At 39.9% G+C, this 20,280-nt stretch overlaps 1 protein-coding gene and 1 non-coding gene across 3 annotated transcripts in view; one reads left to right on the top strand and one right to left on the bottom strand.

Annotated features, from left to right (window-relative positions):
• Nucleotides 1-3,601: 3,601 nt before the first annotated feature.
• LOC122768449 (protein kinase C delta type-like) overlaps nt 3,602-20,280 on the bottom strand; it is a 29,464-nt gene continuing 12,785 nt past the window's right edge. For both annotated transcript variants that reach the window (XM_044024470.1, XM_044024469.1), the window contains exons 2-17: nt 17,884-18,014; nt 16,748-17,020; nt 12,580-12,766; nt 11,295-11,326; nt 11,113-11,198; nt 10,316-10,445; nt 10,108-10,208; nt 9,854-9,932; nt 9,155-9,279; nt 8,121-8,294; nt 7,937-8,028; nt 7,761-7,823; nt 7,534-7,672; nt 7,216-7,404; nt 6,122-6,250; nt 3,602-5,279 (exon numbers count right to left, since the gene is read on the bottom strand). In XM_044024470.1, the coding sequence (XP_043880405.1) occupies nt 5,121-5,279; nt 6,122-6,250; nt 7,216-7,404; nt 7,534-7,672; nt 7,761-7,823; nt 7,937-8,028; nt 8,121-8,294; nt 9,155-9,279; nt 9,854-9,932; nt 10,108-10,208; nt 10,316-10,445; nt 11,113-11,198; nt 11,295-11,326; nt 12,580-12,766; nt 16,748-17,020; nt 17,884-17,992 (2,067 nt within the window). In that variant the 5' untranslated portion in view covers nt 17,993-18,014 and the 3' untranslated portion in view covers nt 3,602-5,120. The remainder of the gene's footprint in view (nt 5,280-6,121; nt 6,251-7,215; nt 7,405-7,533; nt 7,673-7,760; nt 7,824-7,936; nt 8,029-8,120; nt 8,295-9,154; nt 9,280-9,853; nt 9,933-10,107; nt 10,209-10,315; nt 10,446-11,112; nt 11,199-11,294; nt 11,327-12,579; nt 12,767-16,747; nt 17,021-17,883; nt 18,015-20,280) is intronic.
• trnae-cuc lies at nt 16,193-16,264 on the top strand. Its single transcript has one exon. It is a non-coding gene; the product is annotated as a tRNA-Glu (tRNA).

Below are 20,280 nucleotides of genomic sequence, written 5' to 3' on the forward strand. Positions count from 1 at the left end.
AGAAGCAGCAGCACAAAGTGCGAAGATTTACGCCTTGTCCGTGACGGCGATTTCCGGTTGGCTCTTTCAAAATAAAGCGCTGCTGCCACTGATAACGTTGGAAGATGCAACGCGCGAGGTTCGCTGCCTGGTGTACGGAGTACAAGAGGGGACATGAAAGGAAAAAAGCAAGTGATATACTTTAATGTCTATACTATAAAGACTAATTTCTCTTGCACTCAAAGCAGTTTTTATCCTTATCCGATTCTTAGCCTTCCGATTATTATTACATCTGTGGCTTTGCAATCATTTTTGAGCGGGTTAACATGCATACAATCTCTTGAAACTTGGCATGGAGGTCAGGTCTGGCGATTTGCACCCTACATAAATGAGCGAAGTCGTCCAAGCGTGATTGTCTTACTGACATAAAAAAATCTGCTGATAAGTGAGGGAGCGCAAAGAACAAATGTATTTGCAATAAAACAATAAATAAACAATAAAATACATTATTTTTGAATGATTAAATCGATTTTTTTTTTTGCTTCCTGAAAAGTGTTGTTAGAAAATATTGACACAAATCTAATTCCATAGTATTTGAGCAAACTCCTCCTGGAGTTGAGCCAAAATGGCCGCCTTCAACTTTGAGACCACTGGTTTAGGTGATGGAACGACATAAAAAAATACAATTCATGTTGGTTTAACTAATCTTGTACTTTACATTTGACTTAGTTAAGTGTAAGGTGTATTGCACTTTAAAACAAAACAAAGTAAGTGGGACTATTCCTTTAACGCTGCTTTTTTCTTCTTTTGGAGGAGGGAAGATCGTGGCGCTTTTTATGTTGCGGGTAAAATCTGCGACACTTCCGGTGTGGTCCGCGCAGAGTCTCGTCGGCTTGACGCACTTCTCGTTCACGACCTCATTCCAATATGGCACAAAACGGCCAGTGCGCATGCGCGGCCGCCTCTTATGCCTCTGAGCCCGGCTATACACGATCACACACACACTCTCTGACTTCCATCTTCACACACACACACACACACTCTCACACACAATAAAACAACCGACACTCACCATGTATAGGATTATATATACGAAATAAATGTGTGTTTGTATAAATCTATAAGAGACTAAACCAAGAAAAATCTGGTTTTAATCCAAATAAAGACGATGTTGATGAGTCGCTTTTATTCCCAGAGGAATCAACACTTGAGAACTGGGATTAACGGCACTTATTCACACAGAAGCGACACATTTGCCACACAAAAAAGCCGCATTTAAAAAAATAAAATAAAATAAATAAAAGCACTAGTTTATGATATCATTTATCAAATAAATCACGAAAAAGCGCTAATATAACGCCTAGAAACATCATATTTGGCACAGTAATCTTAATTCTGATAGATTTTTTGGGGATAAAAACCTCCCTGCCTCATTTTTCTTATTTTCTTTTTTCTGTTTTTTTATACACACACACACACACGATGCCTATAATAACAACAGTAAATAATGGGGAAATAAATGAATGGATGTGTATGTATGTAATAATGAACACATATGGTGGTGAATCATATCCACCCTCTGTGATTGGTTGAGATGGAAACTGTGAGCCACAGAAAGAGAAAGGAAAAAAGCAATCGGATTTTTGCACGAGGTGTGGAAACAATCGAGGGGGGGAGAGAGAGGGAGAGAGAGAGAGAATAAAAAATAATATTATCTGAAAAGAAAATGCCATTTATTCAAATGTATTCCTCATCAATATGTATATTATTCTGTTAAATCTTATTTTTGGTGGGTTACTGTGCTTTATTTTTATTTTATTTTATGGTACTTATTATTATTGTTAATAATTTGCAGATTATTATTATGTATTTAATCTGTGGGTGCAGCAGCAGCAGACAGAGGAGGAGGCTGCGGTTTGCTCTTGCTTCATATTTGCTTGTTTGTTCAGTGTGTGTGTGTGTGTGTGTGTGTGTGTTCGCGCGCGCGCGTATGTGCACCTGTGTGTGCGTGTGCGCGTGTGTGGGTGTTGCTGCTGTGAGGACAGAGAGGACAGAGGACAGGTCAGGTCCGTGCGCACTGCAGGAATGAACGCCTCTTTAATCCACTCATAAAGACGAGTGGAGATAAGCAATTATGGCACCTGACCACTAGATGGCAGTAAACACACACACACACACACACACACACAGAGCTATTTCTCTTCCCCTAACAACAGCCTTGAAGAACTACTTACTGTACATACATCCTATAATACTACTACTACTGATAATAATAATAATGATGGCTGTACACTTTGTATAAAAATAGGTGGCGCTGTCACTGCTCTTATTACATGATATTATAGTAGTATTTGTTTGAGAAGGTGTAATATTTAAAAACAAATAAATACATAAATGAAACATGTATACCCTAACTTCATTTAATAAAAAAAATTAGGGTGGACAAAAACTAACAAAATTATTTAAATGTATTTCTTTCTCTTTTTTTAAGGATGAACCGTGATATGAAATCAGTGTCAGTATCAATATAATATTAAAATTATACACCCTTAATAATCCCACGATATGCATCTGTTTTTAAATAAGCGCTAAAGGCTGATGTGGTAAATGTCAAACAGATTTGTTCTTTTCTTAATAAAGTAAATCATTTAAAAGATGTAAAAAGACTGTATTGGGCAAAAAATAAAACGCATTATCAAGCCACGTCTGGTATTTGAATGACTTCCCAAACTCTTTCTCTATGGGAACCCACTTTTTAAATTGTCACCCAAATGACCAGAGAGCAAATTTGTGCGTAATGTAGCGACTCATTTTCAGCCATATGTGTACAACTTTATATCATTTTAAACTGTTTACATAATAATTTGCAGGAGCTGTTAAACACGTAACTTTGATTGAAATATTTGTAAATTTGTGCAAATTTACCTGGGGACCCAAACAATATCTCCCGTGACCCATCCGTGGGTCCCCAACCCAGACTTTGGGAAACACTAACATAGAGGTGGAGCAGTAAGGTTTTTTTTCCTCAGAATTTTTAAAAATAGACATAAAATGCTTTAAAAAGGTACAGTGCGTAAAAAAATTGCAACATTTATCCATGAAGCTGTGGACACCAGAGAAAAAATATAAAAGTGGAGTTTATAATTTATTCATTTATTCATAATCAGATGTAAAAGAAGAGGAAATAATAATAACGTACACCATGGTTACAGGTTAGCTTTACATTAGACAGCGCGATTATTTCCACATGAAGAATTCATTCCTACGTTCAAGTAATGCAGTACATTATGAGACAAAAACAAACAAAAACCCTGTTTCCTGTAAAAAAAAAAACAACAACAAACATCAATTCCTCCCTCACACAAAATAACATCCTTCAATAAACCTACAGAAACAAGGTCGAGTACCAAACTGCTGCTACAACGTTTCTGGTTTGATGTGCAGCGCCAGGTTCGACATCAATGGCACGTAAAAAATGTAACCGTCACGAGGGAAAACGTGTGATAAAAAACAAACAGACAAACAAATATCTTCAGAGGCTTTTGAAGGAACGAGACGAGAAACAAGAGTCGGAAAAGAGAAGAAACAAAAGAAACAAATATTTCGGAGATTGACAGTAAACTGAAATACTAGTTTGATTTAATAACAACGGTAGAGTTTGGTCTCACATTAAAAACTTCACCCTGCGTTCGAGCTGAGATGTCGGGAAAAAAACGTGAACTTTTACGTATCTTGGGGCTAGCCACTGTTAGCGTTACCAGGCGATAACAACACACACAAACAGTTTAGCAACATTTCTACCTTAAAAAAAACAAAAACCTAAACATCAGATGTGCTTTTAATGGTCAAGTTTCCAAACTAGAAATCTGAATTGGGAACTCCGCCCCCTGACCTCGGATATTCACAAATTATGACTACAAAGGGAATGAGTATTTCTTGCATAATCGCAATCTTACGATATCCTCACATAAGAGCTCTGGGGAGAGAGCGGGCACTTGGCACCATCTAGTGGACTAAAACGCCAACTGATTTTTTTTTTATGCTAATCCACCAAAAACATTTCATGTTTATTTGTAACACCAATAAAAAAAAAATTGCTTTAGTTCACTGTATTGATTTTTCCCCCCCACCTCCTGTACAATGTAATGGAGATTGCGGTTTTAAACACTAGAGGTCGCTGTTAACACATTTTTTTTTACCCATGTCCACTTAAATTAAGTGGAATTTAAATTAGGGATGAGGCGATAAATACGATACTTTTATCGGTTATCAGTATTGGTCTGATACTGGTCACAATCACAGTATCTGATATCGGACAGATAAAAAATAAAGAAAATATTCCACATATTTCTTTGTGACACAGCTGGAAATGTATGTCTTTGAGATTTAAAATGACTCAGCACAAATGTGTTGGTTTAAAATGACCAATATCGTACTGAAATGGGCTTTATATCGGTATCAGGACACGACTAAAAGTGGCATCGCGTTGTCCCTCATTTAATTTAAACCCTCTTTATTTTTCATTGTACAGCAGAGAGTGTTACCGAGCGCAGCAGCAGCAGCTTCTTTTGCATTTAAGAAAATACCTACACACACACACTCACGCACAAACACACACACACACACACACACACACACAAACAAATGATTTCCCCACACGTGTGTGCATTTGTTTGTCTTAACAAAATAAAAGTCTCCAGCATTTGCCTGTGCATTCAAATTTCAGAGCTAATTCCAAACGTGACGATCACAAAGAAAATGACGGTTAAAAAGTAAAAAAAAATACAAAAAATAAAAGAAAAAAGTGAAGGTTTAATTGATGAACCCCGCCCCAGTGTCCATTATTAAAAACACTTTAATTTCCTTTTTTTTTTTAAATCTCCCTTAATTTTCCTGTAGCTTTTTATACTCTTTTTTTATTTATTAATTATTAATTCTTTTAAACACCAGTAAAACATCATTAATATTATTATAATTCAAAATCTCGTCCTTAAAGAGACGGACCAGCATGAATCACAGATCTTTTCACCTTCTTCTTCTTCCTCTATCCGACAGCAGGACACAGGAAGGTTTCGTTTGACGAGCCGGGGCAAAGACCGCGTGTCCTTGGGGGAGAGAAACCATTTTTATTTGTGTTTTGTTCATTTGCTGATCAGGCCTTCGAGTTTGGGGTTGACGAAGGAGAAGCCGGCGAACGCCGCCTGGTCCATGGAGTCGATGAGGTTCTTGTCGGCGTGCGAGAGGCGGGGCTTCTCGCTCAGGAACTCGCGGTCGAAGTTGCTGAAGTCGCCGGCCGATTTCTGCGGACAAACACAAAAGAAGAAGAAAAAAAAAAATCAGTTACAACAAAGTGACAAAACCACAGAGGAAAGGAAGCGAGGAAGTGAGGATGACGCAGGTCACGGAACTCACAAACAACCAGCGAGGTTAAAGGGAAACTAAAAACATAAAAATAACAGGTAAAAGGTCATGAAATAGAGAAGTTAATATACCACTATATATATATACCACTATATATATAGATATATACATATATCTATATATATATATATATATATACATATATATATGTATATATATGTATATATATATATAGATATATACATATATATATATATATATATATATATATATATATATATATATATATATATATATATATATATATATATATATATGTATACATATGTATACACGACACAGATGACGGAAGCCGAACCAAAGTGGATTTAATCCTTTTTTCCCTCCACAACAACTCAAAATAAACCACGATGCCTGGATTACGTTAAAACTTGTCAGCTGCTACAGGTCAACCGATGCCAAGTCTGAAATGTTGTTATACTCATAAGTGTTGGTGATAACCTTTCATGTGTTCACACGCAAGTGCAGTCGCTTATAGGAATAACTTTTTTCTTTAACCATAAATAAAGATTAAGAGCACAGATCATCTTAATCTCTGGTATTTACTGCACTCTACACGGTAAATATTAAGCTTTTGCTGTATATATTCTGGTTATTTTTCAATATTGTGCATTCATTGAGGTTAAAATGTTTTTTTTGCTGCTGTAACATCGGAGCACAACACAGGAAAAGGCAAAGTGTAAACCTGCAGATTTACTCAGAGACTAAACAAGGCTCGTACCACTTTGGGCTTGAAAGGCGGAGTCACTTCTCTCTTCTCCAGTGATTGCCAGTTGATGGTTTTGAAGAAGGGATGAGCTCGAATGTCACCCACGACGCCCAACCTGCGCGTCGGGTCTCGCTCGAACAGCTGTGCAATAACGACACGACAACATCACAACAAAAAAGTCCAGGTAACACTGTAGAGATACTGCAAAAAAATACACGCTATGGCATCTGTTCCTGAGTATAGAGTGGATCAGTGGTTCCCAAACACTGGGTTGGGGACCAACAAGTGAGTCGCAGAGGATTCTTTTGGGTCCCAAACTAAATTTCCTGAATTTTCCCCAACCATAAAAGTTAAGATTTATGTGTATATGTTTTCAATAACAGAAGAAAATTTTGAAATTTTGATCGTGAACTGCTTCTTGCTGCCAATTTGGGTGGATTCAACATTTAAAACTTGAAGTATTTAGACAAAGTGGTATTTCTGTGGAATCACCTGTCCTAACTGTCCAAAACTGAGAAAACGACCTGTTTTAAAGTTGTCATATTTCAAGAACGATTGATGATAGAGAGTAAAGTTTGGTTTGGGAGCGTCAGGAGGCTTTCGGCAGCTCCCACGGGTAAAAAAAATGGGTGTGAATTGACAGAGAAATTACAGTTTTAAAATAACCCTCATCTGAGTTTTTAACATGGGAGTCAATAGGAGATATGAGCAGAACTCTCTGAACTAAACTGCGATTGTTTAAAAAACTTAATATGTATTAAAACTTTGACTTAGGTGAGAAAAGTCCCAAGTCTTGTGACCCGTTTAAAGTTTGAACCGCGTCTCTACGTTAAAGTATGACAACACTGTGACGCTCCAAAGTGGACTTGGTTCTGATCATTTTTTTCGAACGTTTCCCATTCATGTGGATGTGGAAATCTTTGGAAAAGTCCTAGCACACCATTCCCGATCGAACCACATGTTTTGATATAGGACGTGTGGTTTTTTTTTTTAAAACTTACACACCAAACTTTTGGGAGGAAGAGGAAACATAGACAGATTGTGTTAATCTGTTATTCACCAGGGACTAAATAAATTCACTTAATCCCTCGTCACCGTTCACTCACCAGTTCCAGTAAACTTTTAGCCTCCTTCGTGATCCAGCGAGGATAGTGAGGAGTGTCCGTCCTGATGGACTCGAACAGCTCGTCCTCGTCGTCGCCTTGGAACGGCGACTGGCCGATCAGCATCTCGTACACGAGCACGCCAAACGACCACCAGTCCACTGAGAAGGTGTACTTCTGTCCCAGCAGGATCTGAGATCACAGAGACATATGGATTCATTCATTCATTCAACAAGCCTGTTTCATTTCAAAAGACTCTCACACAGCATGCACCCAACATAAATGTCTGTATTTATGTTTAATGTAAAAATAATAACAAACCTCTGGTGCGATATAGTCGGGCGTTCCACAGAACGTCGTCGCTCGGGCGTCTCCAAACACCTTCTCCTTACACATGCCGAAGTCTGCTATCTTTATGTGTCCATCCTTGTCCAGCATCACGTTGTCCAGCTTCAAATCTCTGCAGAAAGACAACTCTGTAGTCTGGAATACAAATTTAAAAAAAAACCAAATCTATTCTCCAGTCTAATCTGGATTATGGCTCTTACCTGTAGATGATTCCTTTGGAGTGGAGGAACTGCAGCCCCACTATAATCTCGGCACCATAAAATCTGAAGGTTAAAATGTACAAAAACAACATTCGACACACAAACTCCCAGCACTTTCAATGACGCAATACACCAACTTTTAAGGATTTCAAGGACCCGTGGGTTTGTGTACTCACGTGGCTCTGTTGAGATCAAAGCGCCCTTTGTCCTGGATGTGGAACATCAAGTCTCCTCCATTCAGGTACTCCATGACGAAGAAAAGATGCTCCTGTGGAAACAAAACACTCACGGTCACATGCAGACAAAAGACACGCGCGAGCATCTGCGGGAGAACGGATTCAGACGAAAGAGTCCGCCTACTTTCGACTGGAACGTGGAGTAGAGGTGCGTGAGGAAGGGATTCTCCCACGCGAGCGACAGCACCCTCTTCTCCACCATGGTGCACTCCACGTCGTCGTCCATGAGGACCACGTCCTTCTTCAGAACCTTCACCGCAAAGAACTGGCCTTGACCCTTCAGCTCTGCCAGCAGCACCTGGAGCGCCAGAGACAGGTCATGTGAGCACGTCATCGGCGTTAGATCGAGCTCAGATAATAATCCAGATGTTCGTGTGGGGTGAATTCAGATGCCTTCTACTGCTTTATCCTCCACACGAGGGTCACGGGAGGCTCTGTGGACAATTCTAGAGATAAACAACCATCCGCTCTCAAACTCATGGTCAATCTGTCCAATTTACCTAATCCCCCCATATTGCATGTTTTTGGACTGTGGGTGGGAACTGGAGAAACTTGGAGAAAACCCACGCACACACGGGGAGAACATGCAAACTCCATGGTTGTGGTATAATGCATGATAAAGGACTGACCTGGTGTTTCTGTTTAGAAGCAAGGTTTACTTTTTACAACAGGACAGTTGACATAAAAGAAAAATGTCTGCTCCATTGAACCAAAAACAAAAAACACACCAAAAAGCACCAAAGAAAACTTTCAAAAGTGGATTTTACTGCTTATAATAAACCTGGACTTTCAGTAAAACCTCACAATCGTAGTTTAATCGAAATCACGCCTTCCAACAGCGATCAGGTGACCTGTGAAGAGCTGCTACGTGCCTGCATGTGTCAATCACAGCTGCTGCTGTTCCCTTCACCACGCAGCTCTAAATAGACAGATTTACAAAATGGTGCAAATGTCTTTAAATGGACACCGTATATATTGAGTTCTTGATGTTAAAATACAGTGGTGGAAATCACAGGAGGAAGATTTATTCCCACTAAGATCATTTGCTCTCTCATCATCCCCCTCCTCTTCCTCACACATATACTGTTATACACACACACACACACTGGTGTAGACTCGGAGAAAAGGGTTCACAGACACGGAGACGGTGAGACAAACCTTGCCGAAGCTGCCTTTTCCCAGCACCTTGTGGAACACGAGGTGGTTCATGCTGAGGCGGAGCTTAGAGGTTACAGGAGCCACAGGGGTCGGAGTCGAACCCTCAGTCGCGTTGTTGTTGCCACCTTCAAGTAACACACACACGTTAGTTAATACATATTATTATTATTACTAAAACGTATCTTAAAACCCATTTTTCCCCTTTGCCTTTCGACCCAGTATGAGAAGTCGATTTTACCAGTTTTTAATCGTACCACTTGTTTTTATCTTTTCTACAGTATTTTATTGTTTGTTTGTTTTGCTGTTCTTTTAGGTTGTATGTATCTTTATTGATCTTTATTTTTTTTCCTCTGATGTACAGCACTTTGTTACAGTGCTTTATAAATAAAGTTGGACTGGATTAGATTACGCATTACCTGAATAGATATAGAATAGAATAGAAGAATAAAATGTATACAATCAGTAAAGTGACAGCACATTTAAAAAAAACACACACAAAAAAGTAGAATGGAACTTTCCAATTTAAGTGATTTCATCTACAATTTACACACTTTTTTTTTTTTTTAAATGTCATGTCCACTGGGTTATATTTTAACTAAAGTTAAATAAATTTAAATTTAGACTGAGCTCAAGTCAAGAGAAAAAATAACTTAAAAAAACAAAACACTTTATCTTAACACTACAATGACCACATCTTACCACTAGGGTCCACTGTTGGTTTGTGGACATCTTGGTAGATCCCAATATCTGCTGCATTGTCAGGCTTCTTCGTGGAATTCTGTGGAGTAGAATAAAACAAAAAAAAAATAGGTGAAACATTCATGACATTAATAAAAAAATAATTTGCATTTGATTTCATTGATGTGAAAAACAATATATTATATTAAAGAATTAAATGTGAATTTAGTCAGTGTGGCTTCATCATTATTATTGTTTTTTGTTACAGTGCTGACCTGAGAGATTTGAGACAGAGCCTCTGCCAACAGCTTCTGGTTGATTCCGCACAGATTGGCCACTTTGGTCTGACAGTTGCTGTGCACGTTCATGCCACAGTCTGTGGTCATAAAACAATGGAAATAATGTCAAACGCGTGACAGAAAGCGCAGCAGGAAATAGTGACAATCATGTGAATAATGGGTTGGTTTTTTTTTCCCGACTCACCTTCACATTTCAGGCCTTGTCTGTAGAGACCCCACAGCAGGCTGCCACAGTGGTCACAGAACGTGGGGCTCTTGTAGTTGTAGTGCTTGAAGCGATGTGGCATGTCTATTTTGAAGCGCTCCTTCTGGAACTGCAGACGCCACACAATAAATACCATTATGAAAACAACAGGTTATTCATAAATTTACAAACAATTAAATCTTAAATCCATTGTTTTATCCTCCACACGATTTACCACACATACTTAGTAGGTAGACAAAATTTAGCAGCTGTAATGCCTGCAATGGAAAGATATCAATGTATGATAACAAAAATATTAATAATGATTTGTAATTGCTGTTCAGTATTCAGCAGTATTGCGATAATTATAAAAAATATTCTAATTAAAATAAAATTTTAAGTACATATTAAACTAACTAAAACATGATAGTATTAGTAGCTTTACCCCCCCCCCCCAAAAAAAAGGGGGGTCAAGAGGGCTGTTGTGACACTTTTTCTCCAGATAATTTCAAAATAAAAGTGTTTGTTTTGATACATATCAATGATATGATCATATATATATATATATATATATATATATATATATATATATATATATATATATATACAGTATATATATATCTGTATAGTTCAAATTGAAAGATATTTTTACGATGCAAAAGGAATCTGTAAATATCAAAAAGAGACATTTAAGTGGTGGGCCGCATGAAATTGTTGCTTTTATAACATGACGTGAAATGAATGAATGAAGCAAATAAAGTCTCTTTGAGTTTGAACTTCGGAACATTTTTGCTCACCATGGTCTCACGGCTGTTGGCTGCCGTGCCGGTGCATCTGCCGATGATCTTCTCAATGCATTTCTTGTGGATTGCAGCGTTGCATTCTGGGTGAAATGAGTGTTCAAATGTTGTGATAAGTGACAAACTTGTCAACAAGGATAAAAATGTACAGTAAATGGTAGAGGAAAAACAACACTCACGTCTGCACTTGTAACCTTGCTTGTTGAGGCCCCTGAATGGGAGAAAACAAACTGAATTTAATGTGTGTCATGTGGAGGAAATAAAAAAAAGATCATCAGGCTAAAGATGCAGATTAAGAGAATAAAAATTACGGTTTCCTTCCTGCAATGGTGACTAGAGATGAAGACCTACAGGATTATCAACATAAATTACGATAATTTAATGGTGATGAGTTTCCATTAATCATGGATGGGGAAAAATGGTTAGTACCTCAGAGACCATGCACGTGTATTTATTTCTAAGTGCCACAAGAGGGAGCCTGTTGCTTTTTTTATTTTAAGATTTCTTGTTTGTCCACGTAAAAAAAATTTATCTCGAGTGACATATTTTTTTCAACAATACGACTTTTTTTTCCCCAGGTTTTCAAAAATGTTAGATTATGTTTTCATAACGTTACAAGCAATTATCAATTACTTTGATATGTTGACAGAAACGTTTTCATGTCACACCGGGTCCTACAGCTACTAAACTGCACATGAACTCTGTGAAAACTTTATTTATAAAAACAACCCTGAGAAACGCACAAGAGACCCGTTATACACGCAGGCACAACAATGACTCAGCAGTTTTTCATATATCAGCAGGACTGACACATCTGAGACCCAGAGATTAAAACGCCTACGTGTAGAAATAAAAATGCTCAGGTGGTGGGTGGTCGCATGCACGCACACACACACACACACACACACACACACACACACACACACACACACACACACAAAGACTTTTAAAAGTAAATAAATAAAACCTCAGAGTCTTTAAAGGGGACAACATCCTTGTGGGATTTCCTCACTCTGCTGTTGTTCTTCTACTATTTTATGGCACTGTTCCATTTAGGACATGGCACTGTTCCATGTAGGACACTACAGAGCTGTGACAAGTCAGGGTCTTTTGAGAAACACCCTTGGGCTTTTTCTCAGTGAACTGATGTTTTCGGGTGCTTTAATAATATTGGTCGGGAATTGTTTCTTCAGATTATCTGATCCCTGGATTATTGCGGCCCAAACTACAGGCGGGACAATACACGACATTATTGTGATGAAAACAATAACGCGAGTAACTTAAAAATTCTGCCTCGCTTGCCGCTTTAATTTCTAAGCACCACAAGGGGACACCTGCATCTGTCCAGTCATTCCAGGACCTCATGATTTACAATATCGTTTAAAATCCTGCGTTTCACTTGAAAATGTGGACACATATGGACAGGACACCGCAGAGACAGACAGGCAGAAGTCGGCGTCTCACCAGAGGAAATCTTTGCAGACGGAGCAGAAAGTGGGCTGACCGAAGAAGGTGGCGGTGAACTCGTGGTTCTTGATGAGGTGAACCTTGGGCTGCTTGAACGCTCCTCTCCTCCTGTTCAGGGTCATGACCCCATCCTCAGGGATGGCCTTCACTGATGGCTTTGTCACTGATGGCTTCGTCGGAGGAGCTGAGGGGAAAAAAAAAATATGTCAAAAGAAAAAATCAACCTTCATTCACTTTGAGTCAGCACAAATGTACACGTTACACATACATTGCAGTCCTGTTGATTAATTTCTCCATTAATTGATACGATGTTTGGTCCAAGAAATCTTAAAATAACACCCAAAACAAACCAAAGATAGGTTTAGCTTTGTGTTTTTGAAAAATTGTGCTTCCTAACCTCAGTGTCACCCACCAGTGACACTTGGTCCTGTTAGCAAAAAAAGGCATGAAGATGGGATGAGATGAAGACTCAGGGGAAACTGAGGCTGGGAAGCACAATTTTTCCTAAAGCTAAATCCAAATCTGTGAAGTAATCCTTTAAGCGTGTGCTCTGAGGGATTTCCATCCCGATACACTTTTTCACTTTTACGATCTATGGCAAATGAAGAAAAATACCTGCTTTTTCACAACCCTGAGGGGGAACTGGCATTATATCCCGGACCCTTCTCTTTGTGTGGGTGTGTGTGGGAATGTACACATGTGCACACAGAGTGTTTGGCACGTGCGCACTGCATTAACCGTATGACTGAATGCATAATGGTGCAAGTAGCTTTCAAGTTGCACCTTTTCCATGTCCTCCTTTCATGTGTGATTTTTTATGTTCACAGTACCAGACGTTCAAAGTACTAAACGTTCACAGTACCAAACGTTCAAAGTACTAAACGTTCAAAACCAAATGTTCAAAGCACCAGCACGTCTCCACAGTGACGTCTCCACAGCTTTGAAATAAACGAATCACAGGGCCTTTCCCACCTCATCAAACTGAACCCAAAAACAGACCCCAAACTGTGCACCTGCGCGTCGCGCACAGGTGAGGCGGGGTTTGGACATAAGGAGGGGGGGCTGCTCATTTCTTACGTGGCACAATGGAGAGACACTGAATCACTGAGGAGGCTCTCATAAAGGTCAGAGAGCCCGATGCCGAGCCCATGAAACACGACTCCATAACATCAGATATTATTAAATAATATGACTGTGAATGTCTCTTTTTCATTAAGTTGTTTTTACTGTATATGTGTTATCTATTTATTAAAAGCTTGCTTGAAATGGTTTTATTTATTTATTTAATGTTATACTGTGCCGCACTAACATTGGTCTTTGGTAAAATATTAAAAAAAGCACCAGAGTTGGTTGAGACCAGTTATAAAGGTTTCATTTTAACCCTTAGTGCTCTCGCAGGCGCAAACTTGCTAAATTGCTGTAAAACTAGTACAAAACTCCTTATATGGACATCCTGGGGAGTCTTCAGGCTTTAAAAAAAATTGTACGTTTTAACATAGTTAATATGTTAATATATATAAGGGGGAAATATAAAGGTTAAGGTGAGTTTAAGTTTAACACTAAAAACGTTTCTATTACAGAGAAGAAAGTCCACAGGCACTGCTGGGAAATGAAGGACAAAACAGAATAATGCCCCTTCAAAAGAGTGGCTACAGTTGACACAAGTCAGCAGGGTGGGGTCAGAGGTCAGACGGCAGCAGAGGCGTAAAACTAAGATTATCCCAAACTCTGTGAGAGATCGGGAGAGCAGGTGGGAGGAGGAGGAGCATTGGAGAAGACAGTTGACTGACAGGAAAAAGTGGGAAGAGTGACAAGGTGAGAGCGATAAGCCAATTTCCTCTGTGCCACTCCACAGACAGATGTTTATGTTTGGACAGTGATTCACCGAGACGAGCCAAGAAAGTGGGAGGAGAGGGAAAGACACACAAGCATGAGGTCTGTTCACACATGACTAAAAATACTCCACACCGCTCTTCAGGAAACCTGTGGGGAGAGAGAGAGAGGGAGTGTGTGTGCGTAGGCTGACGGAGGAGGGAGCTCTTTTATAATAAGTGGACACACCTCCCTCTCATGACCCCCAACTGTGCGACTCCCACACAAGAACCAGATTGTGTGTCTCTCCCACCAAACTCCGTGTGTTTGCAGTAGCTTAGATTCCACCGTGTTAACTGGAGTGGCAGCTGAGGGAACACAGTCAGACGCGTCTGTTTCTGACAGCTGAACTGAAACCTAATCGTTATACTGACAGGGAATAATATGGATGGCACCAAACGTACTTTTATTTTGTATCCGACGTGCGACATACTGATATCACACACCCCGTATTTACCGATATTAGTCCAATACGGTCATTTTAGACCTTTTAATCTATGGGGATGTGAACAACACACGTGTGCTGATGCATTTCAAAGACATCGTTCTCCAACTGTGTAACAAATATTCTTCTCCTACAAAGAAGGAAATTAACAGCCCACAACATGCCTCAGCTAAAATGCTGTCTGTGTTCAGGGAAGCATGTGACACATAGGATTTTTAATCACGTCACTACTTCACGTCTCCTCACGGTGGCGCTGCTCAAATGAATGAATGAGGGGAAACTTGGGTGGAAGTGAAGAAGAGGGAGTTAAGTTAAGCTACGTTAAGAGATGCTACATCCACGTTCAATACACAGACTTTATGACCTTTGACCTTTGTTCTCTATGTTTTGAAGAAACGAAAAATAAACTTTTAACATTTGACGTTTTGTTTTTCTTCAGTTCGACAGATATCGTGATGTGTCGCTGTAACGATTGTCTTGCGATATGTTGATTATCACAGAATCGCTGTATTGTGATATTATTGTTTGAATTCAGGCTACTTAAGGTGAACTATTGTTTCTTTGCTAGTCCTGAACGTTAAAATAATAAGAATGTTTAAATGTGTCTTTTTCCAGTGTGTAAAATGTTCCTGACACCAAACACCTGACTGTAAGAACCTTTTTATATTTATGTCAGCTCTACAGACAGACACACACACACTTTAACATCTCCTGAGCTTTGATGCTAACCGGAGGCTACATGGGTTCTTGTTGGCCTGCGTTTAGCTTGGTAATGCTAATGACATAATTTATTTCAATCCACAGTTGAATTAGGTTTTTTTTAATATATAATGAGAACTGTGTTAAATCTTCTCCAACACATAATCATTCTATAGACTTTCAATGGGATTAGGGTCTGGACTGTGGCGGCCACATACACTTACGTCCAGTCAAGTAACACATTAAGTATGTTCAGACTCAGGTCTGAGGTAAACTGGTCACATTTCCATGTGCTTCATATCCCCATCAGCTTATTTAGTTGTTTTTGGTCATTTTTAAGTAGATCATGGTTTTAAGACCATGGTTAACTGACATCATTTGTTAACCACACACAGTATCCAACACACTAGGCTGTGGTTGCGTTCAGAAAGTACATAAAATTATCAGATGAGGATTTATTTTTTCGTTAAATATCAGTAAGGCTGTAGAGGAATGTCCTCAGGCTGCATGGGAGAACGAGGGAAGGGAGGAGAAGTGGGGGAGGGGGGTTCAGCTAATGCTCAGCTGTTGATCACATCTCACCCTCTCTACAAGTCCCTGGTGGTCTAGTGGTTAGGATTCGGCGCTCTCACCGCCGCGGCCCGGGTTCGATTCCCGGTCAGGGAACGACACTTTTAAAAAAATTTACAGTCAAAGTGACAAAATTGCATTGACGTGGTTTGATTGTGTTAGTTCAGTTCTGTTTACACTGGTCTGGAATGATGTGGGTTTGACTGAAATAAAGAAATAAATCACTTCACCAAGGACCAATATTTGTCAGTATCTGAATTTAAACTTAGTGACAGATGTGCGGTGGCTTCCTTTTCTTCTGTCAACCAATGCCAACAAGAAAAACCCAAACGGGAGTTGAGGGTTTGATCACTCTTGTAAGACATTCCATACATCTCCACCACCCATTTACTCAATTGTTGTGCAATTAATCTTCATTGTTTTTAAATTTTAGTTTAAATTAAAGTACATTTTTTCCATTTCTTTAATTTCATCAACGTCTTGTGTCCCTGAATACGATCAAAACACATGTAACGAGAAGAGGAGATTCAACAATTCAAAAAGATTTGAAACCAAGGCTTTAAAAATGTAGTTTTTTACCTGCATCGCTGTCCTCCAGGAAGAACTGTACAGCCATCTGGATCCTCCCTGAAGGCATGAGGTCCACCCAGAACTCTGTGCGTCCATTCGTTTTGGACTTTTTACAGCGCTCTGCCAGTACAGACACGCCCACAGTGGCCTTGGCCAGCGGCTCCTCAGTCTTCTGCATGAGGACCACTTCTACCACGCGTCCCTCATAGATATGAGCATCAAAACAGGCCTTCCACTCTGGATACATGGTGGGTTTCCTCTGGACCAGGGTCTTCCCTCGCTCTGCGAAAAGGACATGGGGATCGTCTTAGAAAGCCAATACACAGCATTGTGCCTCACAAGATATCAGGAAACAGATCTCCCTCTGGGTTCCTCACTCAGGCCTTGACCTGGCAGAGGTTCAAGCCAACAACCCTTTGGTTATGAGCCCAATTCCCTCCCGTTCAGCCATGGGTCGTCCACTGTTCAGTAGTAAGATATGGCAGTTGCATTTAAGGACTGCAGGAAATGCCAGACCCTCTGATGCCATGGTTCCCAAGCTGGGGTCCAAGCTCCCCTGAGGGGGGCACCAGAGATCATATTGGGGGCACAGAGTCCCATTCACAAGCTATACTGGATAATCATAACTCAATATCACCCAAATTAAAACTTGTGAAGCGTCTCATTACCAACACCTCTGTGACCTCTGAACTTCTGTGACCACCACTGCTATCAATAAAGAAAACAAGGCCATACCTCAGGAGTTACCATGGTTTTGATTTAATGGAAGAACGGAAAAAGTTTTTGGTCATATACACTGTAGGAATAGGAACAAAAATATGCAAAAAAACTGCTCTTTATTTTATTATTACAATTATTGTGTGGACAGGGGTTCTGGTTGGGGGCCTGCCCAAAGGCGGGGTGGGGGCTTTAAGAAAGAAAGGTTGGGAGCCATTGCTCCAATGTACATAAATATGGGATTGTTTGCTGTATTTAAAAACAACAAGCACATTCAAACATAACCTAATAACTCGCAGGACAGGACACTGTGCGATTATAACCTGGACTTGGTGGAATCAGTTTGCTTATGGACTTCTGAGCCTTTTAAACAGATGGTGACTGTTAGCTCAGGTAAAACTGTGGACAAACTGGGCATCTGTACATACCTGTGTTGACAGACTCCTTCATCTTGATGGCACAGATGGGGGGGTCGGGGGAAGAGGGCAGCACGCCCAGGTCGTAAGCATTGAGAGAGATACGCAGGAAGGGCGCCATGGTGACCGCTCACCTACGCCTCCTAGAACAGAGACACGGGGGAAACAGGACGAAAGAAAAGAGTCAGGGACAGTAGCTGTGAATCTTCTCGTCATAATCGATTCATCTGTTGATTACTTTCTCGACGAATCACACAATCGTTAAAATAATAATAACATGTTGAAAAATGTCCACCATTGTTTCTCAAACCCGGAAATGATGAAAACCAGAAAATATCCACATTTAAGAATTCTTAATTAAATTAAATTAAATTTCAATGATGCACAATAAATATACACGTGTCTCACAGACGTTTGTGTCTTGGTAACAAATGTCCACATTACTGTTCGCTTCAGGCAGCAAACGTGCCTTTTTGTTTCCGACTGAAGACGTTTTAATGTTTCCGGACCAATATTCAATTAAAAAAATTGGCCCTCGACCACATTTACTTGCTGATCCCTGCTTTAAGGAGCCGTGGAGTAATAACACAACAACAGATTACACAGGGGTACGTTTTCTGAACTTGGGGGGCAGCAAGTCAATTGGGAACTCGCAGCTCATTATTATCAAGACCGTGTCACATTACACTCACACGGATGCAGAGTCACGCACGAGCAGCAGCCACAGGCCGTATTAGCCTCTGACCTAATTCCTCAAAAACAGCAGCAGAGCGCTGCAGAATTCCTCCAGGAATTTCCACACAGCACTTTTTCCTTTTCGTGTGAGCTTTTAAGTTCCTTAACTTGATCTTTTTAAAGCTTTGGCTCCATTAACATAATCCTGGTTTAATAGTCATTTCTAACACATGGCAAAGCCAGCGGTTTTAAGGCGGCGTAACCTGAATTCAGAATGACGCTAAGCTGCTCTATAATTCTACGTTTGCAGGCCGTAATCTCCAGTGTACACAAACACACTCGGATTGGCGTGTAGAGGAAGAGTTGTCGCCCTGTTTCTGCTAAAACAATTCATCTTTCATGAGGAGGAGACACCGTTTTGCTTGATTTCTCGATCCTTGAGGGACTGGAGCTGTACATAGAGATTATTCTGCTTAGCCAAGAACCAGGGTTCTCAAACTGTGGAGCTTCCTCTGGTGGTACTGTATATACAGGGTATGTGATCGGAGCGGATTGGAAGAAAGTCATTTTCTTCCAATCTAATTTGGCTGTACCAGTGTCTGAAGTATGTGTGAGGAAGAGGAGGATGATGACGAAAGAGCAAATTATCCTAATAAAATCGACATACAAACACCCATGAACTGCACTTTTAACTGAAACAAAAATAATATACAAACTAAAACATAGAGATTCAGGTTATTAAAAAAAATGCAAAAAATAAATAAATAAATAAATCACTCATAACTTGCTGCTCTCTCCCTGCACCAGTGTCCATAGAGAAAGTCATGGATTTTATATCATGGAAAGCAGAAGTCATTCCACCACTAGTGCCTCCTTCAGTAAATTAAAATGTGTAAATTTGTGATTTTTGTGTTTGAAATCCCTAATTTGGATTTCCCTGATTGACACAACCCTACCAAACGAGGCATCAGTAGATCAGTAGAGCTAAAAACGGCGATTATTTTCAATAGAAATAAATAAAAAAAATAATATATATATATATATATATACACACACATATATATATACATATATATGTAACTTCTCAGCGTGATTCCTGTTTTTTTTTTCTCTCCACACACACACACACTCTCTTGAGTACATATATACATAGTAACGGCTACATAAAAGAGCCTTGTTTCCCCCAGAGAGAGAGAGAGGGAGGAAAAAATGAGCACATGCATCCAGGAAAAGGGCGGGTACAGAAAAAGAGCAAGAAAGAAGGAACGGTGGGGGTGGGTGGGGGGGCAGAGGCCAAGGGTAGACAACATTGTGTAAGGCAAAGTGGGGTTAATCTTCACTAGTTCTGGCCACGGCGATCTTTAGTGACTCTTAAAACTGTTGTGCGAGACTGTGTGTGAAAAAAATAAACAAACGACCGTTTCAATCAAGCCACAGTGAAACACATTCAAACTCCACACAGCCGGGCTATGACTGAGAATTTAACTATAGTGATAAGAAGAAAATGGTTGTTCAGCAGTTTGACAGGAAAGACGCTTCCTCTCCCCCCGTGTCGCTGCTGTATACACACAAACGCTCCCCCCTCAGGCAGGTCTGATAGTATTTGGTACGTGCAGACTCGCCTACGTTATTTGACGTTTCTCACTCGGCTTAAGCCATTTCCTGTTGTTCTGTCGACACCTCATCTCTGTCTGTCTGACTGTCTGTCTGCTCAGTGAGATGAATTCTAAGGCT

Source organism: Solea senegalensis, linkage group LG4 (genome assembly GCF_019176455.1).
Source record: "Solea senegalensis isolate Sse05_10M linkage group LG4, IFAPA_SoseM_1, whole genome shotgun sequence".
Lineage (NCBI taxonomy): Eukaryota > Metazoa > Chordata > Actinopteri > Pleuronectiformes > Soleidae > Solea > Solea senegalensis.